We start from the raw sequence: 11,888 nt of genomic DNA, 5'->3' as shown, positions 1-11,888 counted from the left end.
CTCATTTCCCCCAGTTTCCATGTTTTGTCCTCTACCTGTAGCATGGAAGGAACTGTGTTTAGAATTACAAACAACATTTTGTTGTTCCTTGCCAGACCAGGGCAAATGTTTAAACATTTGTTGATCCCAAAATACTGACATAAAATGGCAGAATGGTACCAGAAATCAAACATGATATTACTCAACTTTCAAATGCTCACCAACATAGCCTATATACCATGACGTGAGGTGCTGCAGCAAACTTCCATTTTCATGGAAAATTCAGCAATAGGTGAGTGAGGTGCACTTAATTTTCCACGCCTTGTACAGGACCTACTGTGAAATCCTTTGTTTTCCTGCAATGAGATCTCAATTGAAAATGTTAGGGGAGAACAAAAAAACTGAAACCAGTGAGGATTTTTAAAGAAAATTTTACAGTTTAATGGAAACTGAAATTGTGAACACTGAATATCTTGCATTTATTTGGAAATTGAGGGATATTATCATGCAAAAAAAAAAATGCATTTGTTAAATTCTGAAAATAAAACCATTTCACACTAAAACTTGTAAATGTCAACTTGTAAATGCCTCAAATTCTGAGGGGCAAATTTCCTAGGAGCCAATTGATAATCCATCAACAGGCACAGAGATGACAGAGAGAAAGAGTACAAAGATGGACTTGGCACCACACACAGCTGTTTTCTTCAGACACACATCTCAGTATGACCACACCATCTTTCAAAAAGCTACTGTGGAGCCCCAGAAATAAACACTTTTCACTTGTCTTTAACATAATGTGCATCTACAAATAGCTCTCATGTACCAAAGAGAGTAAACAAAATAGCCCCAGGAGGCATGGGAGACGGTCTTCGCTCCATTTTCACCTTGAGTCCAGCATTTCCCATTACAGACAATCGATAACTGGATGAAGAAGCAGCACTTTCGGTATTTGTGATTTCTATTTACATGTTTTTATTTAATTTAAATTTGTCCTCACTCATACCAACACAGACTCCCACAGTGGCATTCAGCTGCTGTTGGCTCAGACAAAGGCTGGCTTAAACCATCAGTCTTTCCAATCTAAGAGCATGGACCATACAGCGGCTAAATATCTGAAAAGTAGACTAGTACCTTTGGCAAACAAAAAATAAGAGTTGTCAAACAGTATATCAATCCCCTTTATGTCGCTCCCCTTTAACACGTGATGAAGAACATCAGGGACAAATTCTTTATAGGAACACTCTGGATTTCTTTCAGTGCTCATAGCTCCACCATTACCATTTGTTTTCAGACACAAAGATCTGAACATTGGGGATTTATATAAAATGAGAATTGAGATTCAATAATGAAATGGTCTTAAAAAAGTAGGTACTTGTTAAGAGTTCAAAAACGAGACAGCTTAGCCTAATTCTCCCCATAATTTTCCTTTGAAGCAAAATAGTTCCATTCTAGTTGTGCATCTCCAAATAAATTAAGTGACACAAAATAAAACAAAAACTGCTTATTAAACATAAAGTTAATACATTAATGCGTTAGATCAATTCAAAAGTCAAATTAAAAATTGCTCTACTAACTTAACGGACAGACTATAACATACCACCAAGCAGGTTTCATTAAAAGCCCACTGAAAGATGTTGCACATCATTCGATTTTGAGCTGTGAAATTTATTCAAAACATCTAAAAACGCACATTGCTTTCAGCTTCTTCCATGTCAGTGAAAGGAAGCTGCAAAGGAAGCTGTAAAAAATGTTAAACAACATTGCAAATGTAGATTTTTTTTTTTATAACAAAAAGACATGGCACAAATGATTTTCAAAACAAACAAAAAAAGATCCAAATCACTGTAAAAGCATACTTTTCACACAGGCACATGAACATGATACAAGGGTCTTGGAAAAAAAGGGGAAACTTGCATATAATTGGAAGAGCTCACTTTTACACACACACACACATCAAACAGCAGTCCTCCTATTCAGAACTCGGAGGACTGTGCGAGAATCCTTGAGGTGATTGCACATCCTAAGGGGGATGAAAATACAGACAGAAATCACTTTCTCAATTTTCTTTCACCACACAAAGCACAAACGCGCTCTCTTGTAGCAAAGTATTTCTCAAACCAACTCCTCTTTTAAGAACCAGTTTTTGGTTTACATCCTATTACACGATCGTTGAATTAATATAGCTATATTATTTTCTTAAATACAAAAGAAATACCCATTTTACTTAAGTGCTTTAAAATATCTAAGGGGGAAAACTTATGCGTTATTTCCCTAGAGATCAATGAGCCCTCTTAAGACTCAAATAAAAGGGGACATGTCTGGATCAAAACAATGAACATAATATGTACTTAGAACTGTTAGAGCACTTTTACACACCAACTTCAAAAGAGATTGCCTGCCCGCTTTCACAAAGAAGCATACTTGTTCTCACACTCAGGATAAAAAATAAAAAAGAGATTAGGGTTATGAAAATTATAAACTTGTTTTGTTTTTTTACCCCGTGGTATGATCTGGTGTTTTCTATTCCAATATTTTGGGGAACCAAGTAAAGTAACATAAATCGACTGCATGAACATTCAAAGTACAAGTAACATTTTTAAAAGAAGATATACATTTTATTTTTTTGCCGTCAATGTCACCATTGCAAACTATTCAAACTTGGTTGTCCATCGCAAAAACAATTCCCACTGCCGATCAAGACAAAATAAAACAGATACATTTCGCCATTGTCCAGCATTAGCCAAATAAGATATTATTTTGCTCGATAGGAGTTTCCCCATCTGATAACACTTAGTAAAATACCACATCCCAGAGGTCTATCCTTTGCTTTGAATTCCACAGCGAAGTAACTTAAAAAGGGCAATCTCACCACTTTTCATTATCTCCAGCACAATACCAGTGTCTACACATGTGAAAATGGTGCATTACTAAAAAGTTCTACCTGATGACAAACAGCAATTTCTCAAATGCAATGAGATTCACAATGATGTGGGGAGCAAGAAAATACCCTCCCCCTGGCTAGAAATTTCTTGGTTTTGGAAAATCAGTTTCTTACTTTTAAAACCTACCCTGTGATGTCACAGAGAAGCCTTTTTTTTGTACTTTTCTTCTAAACCACAGAAATGTGTGTTTTTCATATGTAGAGACACTGGTATGGTGCGGAGATGATGCATGAGGTTGAAAAGTGTCAGAATTGCCCTTTAAGTGTATGTGTGAGACAGTTTTGTACACAGCAGGGGTATGTGTGACCTTCTTGTAGTTCCCTCTCAGTCTGCAAGAACAAGCCATGACGTGACCAGACTAGGACTAGGAAGCACAGACATAGATTCCTGCCATTGCATATAACCTGGACTGGGAACACAGAGAAGTGCTTCAGGTCATGAATGACAAAAGAATCAAGGACAGTAAGAGACCACCCTGTCCAATAACAGGTGGGAAACGGTGCAAATCAGTGTGCTTAAAGTGAAATTGCCTAAACAGAGAACTTAAAAAAGTTTGAAGCCTACACAACATGTATGACAGCTGTTTGCAAGCAATGTCAGTGTTTTCTGTAAGCTAAATATTTTGGTATTTTATTATGAAATATGACTCCAATTCAATATTTTAGCAATTCAAATTTGAGCACAATATGAGGATCTTGTTCTGAACCATTTGGCAGAAAACAAAATTGTTCCAACTTTGTCATGGCTTTACCAATGCTACCTGAGTGACATTTTGTATTTATTCATTTATTTTTCTTAAAAAGAACAGTCCAACCAAAGCCATTCTTAAAAGAAGTTAGTATGTCATTATATAAATATATATACACAGTACCAGTCAAATGTTTGGACACACCTACTCATTCCAGGGTTTCTCTTTATTTTCACTATTGTAGAATAATAGTGAAGACATCAAAACTATGAAATAGCACATGGAATCATGTAGTAACCAAAAAAAGTGTTAAATCAATAGAGTTCAGATTCTTCAAAGTAGCCACCCTTTGCCTTGACAGCTTTGCACACTCTTGGCATTCTCTCAACAAGCTTCATTGGGGCAGTCATCTGGAATGCATTTCAATTAACAGGTGTGCCTTGTTAAGTTAATTTGTGGACTTTCTTTCCTTCTTAATGTGTTTGAGTCAATCACTTGTGTTGTGACAAGTTAGGGGTGGTATACAGAAGATGGTATTTTACCAAACAGGGCTACGTCCATATTAAGGCAAGAACATCTCATTACTCTAAGACAAGGTCAGTCAATTCGTAAAAAGTGCAGTCGCAAAAACCATCAAGTGCAGATGAAGAAACTGGCTCTCATGAGTACCGCCACAGGAAAGAAAGACCCTGAGTTACCTCTGCTGCAAAGGATAAGTTCATTAGAGTTAACTGCACCTCAGATTGCAGCCCAAATAAATGCTTCAAAGTTCAAGTAACAGAATCATCTCCACATCAACTGTTCAGAGGAGAATCAGGCCTTCATGGTTGAATTGCTGCAAACAAACCACTACTAAAGGACACCAATAATAAGAGACTTACTTGGACCAAGAAACACGAGCAATGGACATTAGACCAGTGGAAATCTGTCCTTTGGTCTGAGGAGTCTAAATTTGAGATTTCTGGTTCTAACCGCTGTGTCTTTGTGAGATGCAGAGTAGGTGAACGGATGATCTCCGCATGTATGATTCCCACCGTGAAGCATGGAGGTGTGATGGTGCTCTACTGGTGACACTGGTGACACAACCTCAAGCCAATTGAGATGGTTTGGACCGCAGAGTGAAAGAAAAGCAGCCAACAAGTGCTCAGCATATGTGGGAACTCATTCAAGACTGTTCGAAAAGCATTCCAGGTGAGGCTGGTTGACAGAATGCCAAGAGTGTGCAAAACATTCATCAAGGCAAAGAGTGGAAACTTTGTTTAACACTTTTTTTTGGTTATTTCATAGTTTGAGGTCTTCATTGTTATTCTACAATGTAGAAAATAGTACAAATAAAGAAAAACCCTTGAACAAGTAGGTGTGTCCAAACGTGACTGGTACTGTATATCTGTAGTAATTGAAAGATAAAAAAACTATGTTAAATAAAGTGCTATTAATCCACACAACCAAATAATTTATGCTAGAGAAAAGAAACTAAATGTCCTTCCTTAGCGCAAAACCAAAAACCCAACTGAGAGGGAGATGGTAGTACCAATGACATCGTGGTTGTCCACTCAATGTATTGACAAATTTGGCCTGCCTTGACATGTTTAGGCCTCTTGACAGTCACTTTGATCAAAGACTAACTCGATGATACGGTATTATGAAACGCCATCACCACCAAATCTCTATGCACAGTATAACAAAGAGCGGCTGGTCTGGGACATGAAATGATTAGTATTGCGATTGTTTTCTGTCTAATATTTGCTTGGTTATATTATACTGCGACTTCTCACATCTCATCCACACCAGTAAACACATGCAAGAAATACATTGTCGTAAGAGAGAGATTAAAGACCAAATGCTGAAAGGGCAAATAGTATCCTATGCTGAACAGGTTGGTCAGCAAATCAAAAGCAAATTGCTTGAGCAAGAAAATAAGAAATTTGCCATTTCTCCACATGGTGTCAGCAAATATAGCTTAGACAGGCCTAATGAATTAGACATTTTGAACCTCCTTACTGATGAAATACACCAAACAAAAAAAACTTATTTTGAAATATCACATACATAGATAGCCCTTGCTCCACAATGTCACTTTTCTCATCTTCCCGAAAACTCCCACAATCAAGTGAAAAGCTCAAGAGAACCTACATCTAAAATGAAGGAATAGCCTACATCAATCTTAATCTGAAATTACTGAAATATGTAGACTGAAAACAGCAAGGATTAAGAAGAAATAAAAGTACAAATAAAGCTAAACTCAGATGAAGACAATTAATGCCACAACTTTTTTACTGATTAGCACGGCTACCAAAAACTGACAACCGAACCACGAGATTATGACATGGCTTTAGTTTCATTCTGATTTGACACGTCTCTATCTGTGCTCTGGGAGTTTGTTGCTACTAAATTGCTAAACCATACAAAACAGAGTAAAATAGTTGTCAAAACTGATACCAAGCAGTCAGGTCTTTGCTGGGCATAGTTAATTCACTAAAGTAATTAAGACAAATGCGTTCCCTAAACATACATATTTCTCATTTAACCTGCAGCCTAACAGGCTTATCAATACTACCAGCCTTCTCATAATCTTCACATTTTGTAAATTTCAAGGCATTCTTAGAATTTCTAGTTCATTTTCTTTTAAAATGTATTCAAATGTGCACATATACTGATGTGTATGCATAAATCATAACACATACACAAATCTACATATATTGGACTAATTTGAATGCATGAGGAAATAAAACGATTGAGGCATCCTACTGTCAGACATAGTCACCACAGTTCAATGGGCAAGAGGATAAAGGCTCAGGAGGTGCAGTTTGCACCTTCCTCAGTCTTATGTCCCCAACACCCAGAGGAAGGAGCTATGAGACCAACATCTATTACAGCAGAAAGTGTCACAAGTGTCCATTCACATGGGAGAGGCACCCAAAATTTCTTTCAAGTGTTTGAGTCTTTGTGTAGTCCAGAGCGTCAGCCGAAGCTCCTGCGCTCAACTTAATGCCAATAATTGGATTAATATTTCCTCATATTACACCTTCCCTTGTCATCTTCCTCTTCTCTGACGCACCCCCCAAAAAACAAATCCCATTATCCCATTCTGTATTCCAATAAATGTATGTCACAGGACATGCATCTTTCTGTCCCAATATCACAGTTGACTCGATTTTGTTTTCCAAAGGGATCATAACCGCCAAAGAAGACATCTGCAGCACCCAGGTAGGGAGAAGGTACATGTAATTGTTGACATTCACTACCTCACTGATCAGGTCCATCCTTGGTCTTGTCATAACAGACTACTCTTTTTGGATCTGGGGGGGAGAAGGACAGAAATTGAGTGTGAAGGCCCTGGGGAACTTAACGCATAATGCATGTTATTCAAACTTCAGCTGTATACCTTTGAACATCAAATAGAAAACCCAACTTCACAACTTAAAAAATACACTACACAGAAAAGAGACTTTTTACTTTACCTTGTTTTTGCAAATTGAAAACATATTCCATTTCTGTAGAGAAAAAAACAAACAGATTATCATCTCCAGATGCATAAGACAATTGTATTATTAGACACATTGTCTTTAATGTGAAGCTAATGAATTTAAAGCTTTTGGTGCAAGTGAAATAGTAGGTTAACGCTACCAATGTGTAATACATATTAGAGGTCAACCTATTAATCAGCATGGCCCATTAAATAGTGCCGATTTCAACTTTTCATAATCTGTAATCGGCATTTTTGGACTCCGATTATGGTCGATTACATTGCATTCCATGAGGAAACTGCGTGGCAGGCTGACCACCTGTTATGCGAGTGCAGCAAGGAGCCAAGGTAAGTTGTTAGCAAGAATTAAACTTATCTTATATAAAAATATTTAAAAAATCACTCTTCACATAATCACTAGAGCTACACATGGTTGATGATATTACTAGGTTACCTAGCTTGTCCTGCGTTGCATATAATCAATGCGGTGCATGTTAATTTAACAAGTCACAGCCTACTTCGCCAAACGGGGGAACAAACGCGCATTCATGAAAAAAGCACAATCGTTGCACGAATGTACCTAACCATAAACATTAATGCCTTTAAAATCATTACACAGAAGTATTTTTTTAAACTTGCATATTTAGTTAAAAGAAATTCATGTTAGCAGGCAATATCAACTAGGGAAATTGTGTCACTTCTCTTGCACGCAGAGTCAGGGTATGTACAACAGTTTGGGCCGCTTGTTGCGAACTAATTTGCCAGAACTACGGTTCGGTTCCGAATTTCACTGAAAGAATAAATGTTTTGTTTTCGAAATGATAGTTTCCGGATTTGACCATATTAATGTCCAAAGGCTCATATTTCTGTGTTTATTATATTATAATTAAGTCTATGATTTGATATTTGATAGAGCAGTCTGACTGAGTGTTGGTAGGCAGCAGCAGGCTTGTATGCATTCATTCAAACTTTACTGCGTTTGCTAGCAGCTCTTAGCAATGCTTGAGACACAGCGCTGTTCATGACTTCAAGCCTATCAACTCCTGAGATTAGGATGGCAATACTAAAGTGTCATTAAGAACATCCAATAGTCAAAGGTATATGAAATACAAATGGTAGAGAAAGAAAGGGTTGACGCGTCATAATTCCTATAATAACTACAACCTAAAACTTCTTAACTGGGAATATTGAAGAACTGGGAATAATGAACCACCAGCTTCATATTTTCTCATGTTCTGAGCTAGGAACTTAAACGTTATCTTTTTTGCATGGCACATGTTGCACTTTTACTTTCTTCTCCAACACTGCGTTTCTGCATTATTTATACCAAATTAAGCATGTTTCATTATTTATTTGAGACTAAATAGATTTTATTAATGTATTAAGTTAAAATAAAAAAGTGTTCATGCAGTATTGTTGTAAGTCATATATATATATATATATATAAATTAATTAAAATTAGGCCGATTAATCAGTATTGGCTTTTTTTGGTCCTCCAATAAATCGGTATCAGTGTTAAAATCATAAATCGGTCGACCTCTAATACATATGTTCATAGAATTGATAAAGCAGGGGAAGAGGAGTTACCTTTAGTGTGATAAGTAACAGCAGCTTTCAGATCAAACGACCCCCAGCTACCTCTGTCCAGGCTCTTAGAATGGGGCGGCTCTTTAGACAGTCCCAACACTAGGTTGGTCAGGGGGGCCTGGGCAGGCTCAGCACTGTCTTTACAAGAGGCCAACAAAACTGCACCTGGACTCTTAGCCTCACCCTTTGTCTTCTCCTGTCTAGACAGCTGAGTCTTTTCCCCATCCTCACCCTTCACTGTAGCAGGTGGGCAAGCTGGGGCACTAGTCCTTTTCTCTGAGTCTTGAGCCAAAGTGAGAGGCAAAGGCTCTGGGATTGATAAATTAGAGTCAAGGCCTGGCTTGGCAGCAGGGCATTGCTCCCCTTGAAACGTTACCACCGCAGCCTTGCCCTCCACAGCAGCCACCGGCCCGCTTCCTCCTTCTGGCCCCACGTTTGGCTCATTGATGAAAGACAGCCCCCACTGATTCTGGAAAATGTCCCCCAAGGCTTTCTGATTTGTCTGAGCAGCCTGGGTGTCCAATTGGCGAGCACTAGGGAGCACAGGTTGCATATTTAAAGGGTTTAGGGGGTAAATGAAAAGAGTACACTTTCTCAGATCTACAGCTGCAGGGTTGGTTAAAGAGTTATAGTCATTGTCCAAAGTGGATGCTACGTTCTCCCCACATGGGAGAGAGGGGGCTGGCGGAATACTACTAGCAGCAGGAGTGAAGAAGGTACCAACAGACGGGCAACTATTTCCATCTCCAGAAACGGGGCCATTAGTAAAGCTAGCTGAGATGATGGTTTTCATAGCAGACATGGGGACCTGTGAGAGTCTACCAGGCACCTGAGGAGTCTGCACCTCTCCTCCAGCCTGGGCTGCTTTGTTGAGGTTCTCCTTAACTTTACTTGCATAACTAATCTTGGGCACTATTTTAGCACTACTGTTGTCCACAGGAAATACTGGAGGGGGCTTGAATAAAGTCCAAGAGTCCTCTTTCGAAGAGGAGGAGAGCTTGGCTTTGGGCCTATTCTCAAACTTTTTACCAAAGGCACCTGCAGCAGTCTTAATGTCTGCGTTTTTCTTCTGCAGTTCACCCATAGCCACCTCTGGAGCATCCATCCGCTTGACTGCTGTCTGGGCGTCTGCTTTATGGTCAATTCGCGAGCTCAACAATTTCTCTGTTGGTTCAAGTTCAGAATCCTCTGGCTCCTGTGTGGCATTGTCCTGCTGCATGACTCTCTCCCTTTCTCTTGTCACATGCTCTGTGTTCTTGATGCTGTTGCGTCTGGTCTTGCGTTTCTTAGGAGTAGTATATCCACCTTCTGAGCCACTGCCATCATTATCAGGGGGTGACTTGCTGGAGTAACCATTTGTAATATGAGCAGAGTTTACCACCCCATTCAGAAACAAAGCAGATTCCTTTTTGTCCAAAAACTTTCCCTCATAGTGATTAGTGAAATCCTGGGCCTTGTCACTTATGCGGTCCATATTCTTCTTGTGAACAAGACCCTCTTTGCTGCCAACTTTTGAAAAAGTGGTAAAAACATTGCGTGTTGACTTCTGTTTTACGTTAGCATTTATCAAATGTCTGTTACCATTGCTGTGGGTGGGAAGAGGGATACCAACAAAATTCTTTGCAGACAGAATCTTCTCCCCCTCCACCTCACCGGTGTTTATTTTTCCATTGCCTGTAAAAGAAAACAAAAAAGTTAGTTGCACTGCCAATAATACATGTGTAGACTATAAAGTCCAAGCAAAGTCCATAATTCCCAACCACCTCACTCAAAATATATCAAAAGGGACTAACAAGACCTAATCTGTCTACAAGAATGCAAGTTCGCAGCTCCTTTTACAGGAAACATGCCAAGGCCTTTATAAGATGCTGTATCATGTCTCTTTAGACTGAATAGGTCAGCTGGCAGCAAACAACCACACACCAGTGCCAGATCAGATTCCCTTGAACATAGAAGTCCCAAGCCTACTTGTGACTAGATACCATACAGAAATCACTTAAGAAAAATGTGTGCTGTAGGTAGAAATTACCATGACATTATCCTATAAACGCTTGACTTCGCTAGCTAATACAAAAATGCGTTCCATAGTAGCATCTAAAGACAACATTTTAAACTAGATTAAAGATTATGTCATTGCGCCTAAGACACATGTATACATGTTAGCTAAAACAAGCAGAAATTGGTTCTGAATTGTTTATTAAAATCAAAATCCCATGAATCAGCCCGCTTGCTAGCAAGAAAATGCTATGTCGTCAAATCACCTACCCAGGCTAAGATGTTTGCGTGGCTTCATCATGGTTAAATAAACGCAACAGGCCCAACCCAGCCGAACCTGCTCGCAAGTGTAAAATGTCTTGCACTAACTAGCTATTTCATCCCCGAAAAGTCTCAAAAGTAAGTTAGTTAGCTATCTTGCTTTTGCAGACCTGTCTGCAGCCAGGTGGTAATAAACAAAATCAAATTGAAACTTGTTTTATGGACAAATCTCACTGTCGTTGCTAGGATTAACTAGCTAGCTCGTTAGCTTTCCATCTCGCCTTTTCTAACATGGCCGACGGGAAACAGCAACTCAGAACATTCCAGTGGAGCCGGCGTGTTGTTCTTAGCAAAACATGTCACGGAATTCCGACCAAATTTGAATGAGTTTTTTACAAAGTCAACGTATGCACGTGACAAATCAATTGAACTACAAAATGACTAATTAGTAACACAGGGGAATTTTGTCAGGGAGTAGCATAAATTTAGAAATGGGTGGTGAAACCGGCGCACAAGGTCAATCCGCATCCGTCAAACCATCAGCTGTCACGCGATGTTTAACTACCCCATCCAGCAATATGCAGCGCTTGACCCAGCTAACTAATGAGCTAAATATGTTTTTTAACAGCTTGCAACCACTCTGCTATGAGTCACGCAAGCTACATCGACGTAAGTAATAAACTGGCTAGCTAAGTCATTGACATTAGCTAGCTTGCTAACTTTTCCGGATGGCCCAACCTGTTTTCTTCGTCTGCGTTTCCTGATGCTGGTACTGGAAGGAGATCTGATCATTTTTTAGAGATGTTTTGTATTGAATAGGGTTTCTTTCTTCTCCATGGTGGTAATATCGTCTCTCTTGTGCCCGATCTTTGGGCTGTTCCTCCATTGAAGTGTAATATAATATCCGAGCTCGTCTACCAGTATGCACCGCTCACTGGGCAAGTGGAGAGCAGACTGTTGAACTGTCCAA

At 39.1% G+C, this 11,888-nt stretch overlaps 1 protein-coding gene across 2 annotated transcripts; it reads right to left on the bottom strand.

The window, feature by feature from the left end:
• Positions 1 to 390: 390 nt before the first annotated feature.
• LOC139418443 (FMR1-interacting protein NUFIP2-like) lies at positions 391 to 11,888 on the bottom strand. Of its 2 annotated transcripts, XR_011635329.1 has the most exons (5): positions 11,657 to 11,888; positions 8,663 to 10,336; positions 7,071 to 7,103; positions 5,205 to 6,908; positions 391 to 3,979 (listed from the first exon to the last, which is right to left on the bottom strand). XR_011635329.1 is itself a non-coding variant. In XM_071167867.1 (4 exons), the coding sequence occupies exons 1-4, from the start codon at positions 11,802 to 11,804 to the stop codon at positions 6,856 to 6,858; spliced, it is 1,908 nt and encodes a 635-aa protein (XP_071023968.1). In that variant the 5' UTR covers positions 11,805 to 11,888; the 3' UTR covers positions 391 to 6,855. The 2 variants fall into 2 exon arrangements, 1 of the variants encoding a protein (XP_071023968.1); XM_071167867.1 differs by having other exon boundaries at positions 391 to 6,908.

This window comes from Oncorhynchus clarkii, chromosome 10, assembly GCF_045791955.1.
Source record: "Oncorhynchus clarkii lewisi isolate Uvic-CL-2024 chromosome 10, UVic_Ocla_1.0, whole genome shotgun sequence".
Lineage (NCBI taxonomy): Eukaryota > Metazoa > Chordata > Actinopteri > Salmoniformes > Salmonidae > Oncorhynchus > Oncorhynchus clarkii.
Note: the sequence above shows the minus strand (reverse complement) of the source record. Positions and strands in the feature narration are given on the sequence as shown.

What these genes read in the sequence shown, in the direction of transcription:
- LOC139418443 (XM_071167867.1), bottom strand. Translation starts at nt 11,804, where the DNA reads ATGGAGGAACAGCCCAAAGATCGGGCACAAGAGAGACGATATTACCAC. An exon ending in TGTTACTTATCACACTAAAG is followed by an intron (nt 7,104 to 8,662) that starts GTAACTCCTCTT and finishes TTTTCTCTACAG; the next exon opens with AAATGGAATATGTTTTCAAT. An exon ending in TTTCAATTTGCAAAAACAAG is followed by an intron (nt 6,909 to 7,070) that starts GTAAAGTAAAAA and finishes TCTCCCCCCCAG; the next exon opens with ATCCAAAAAGAGTAGTCTGT.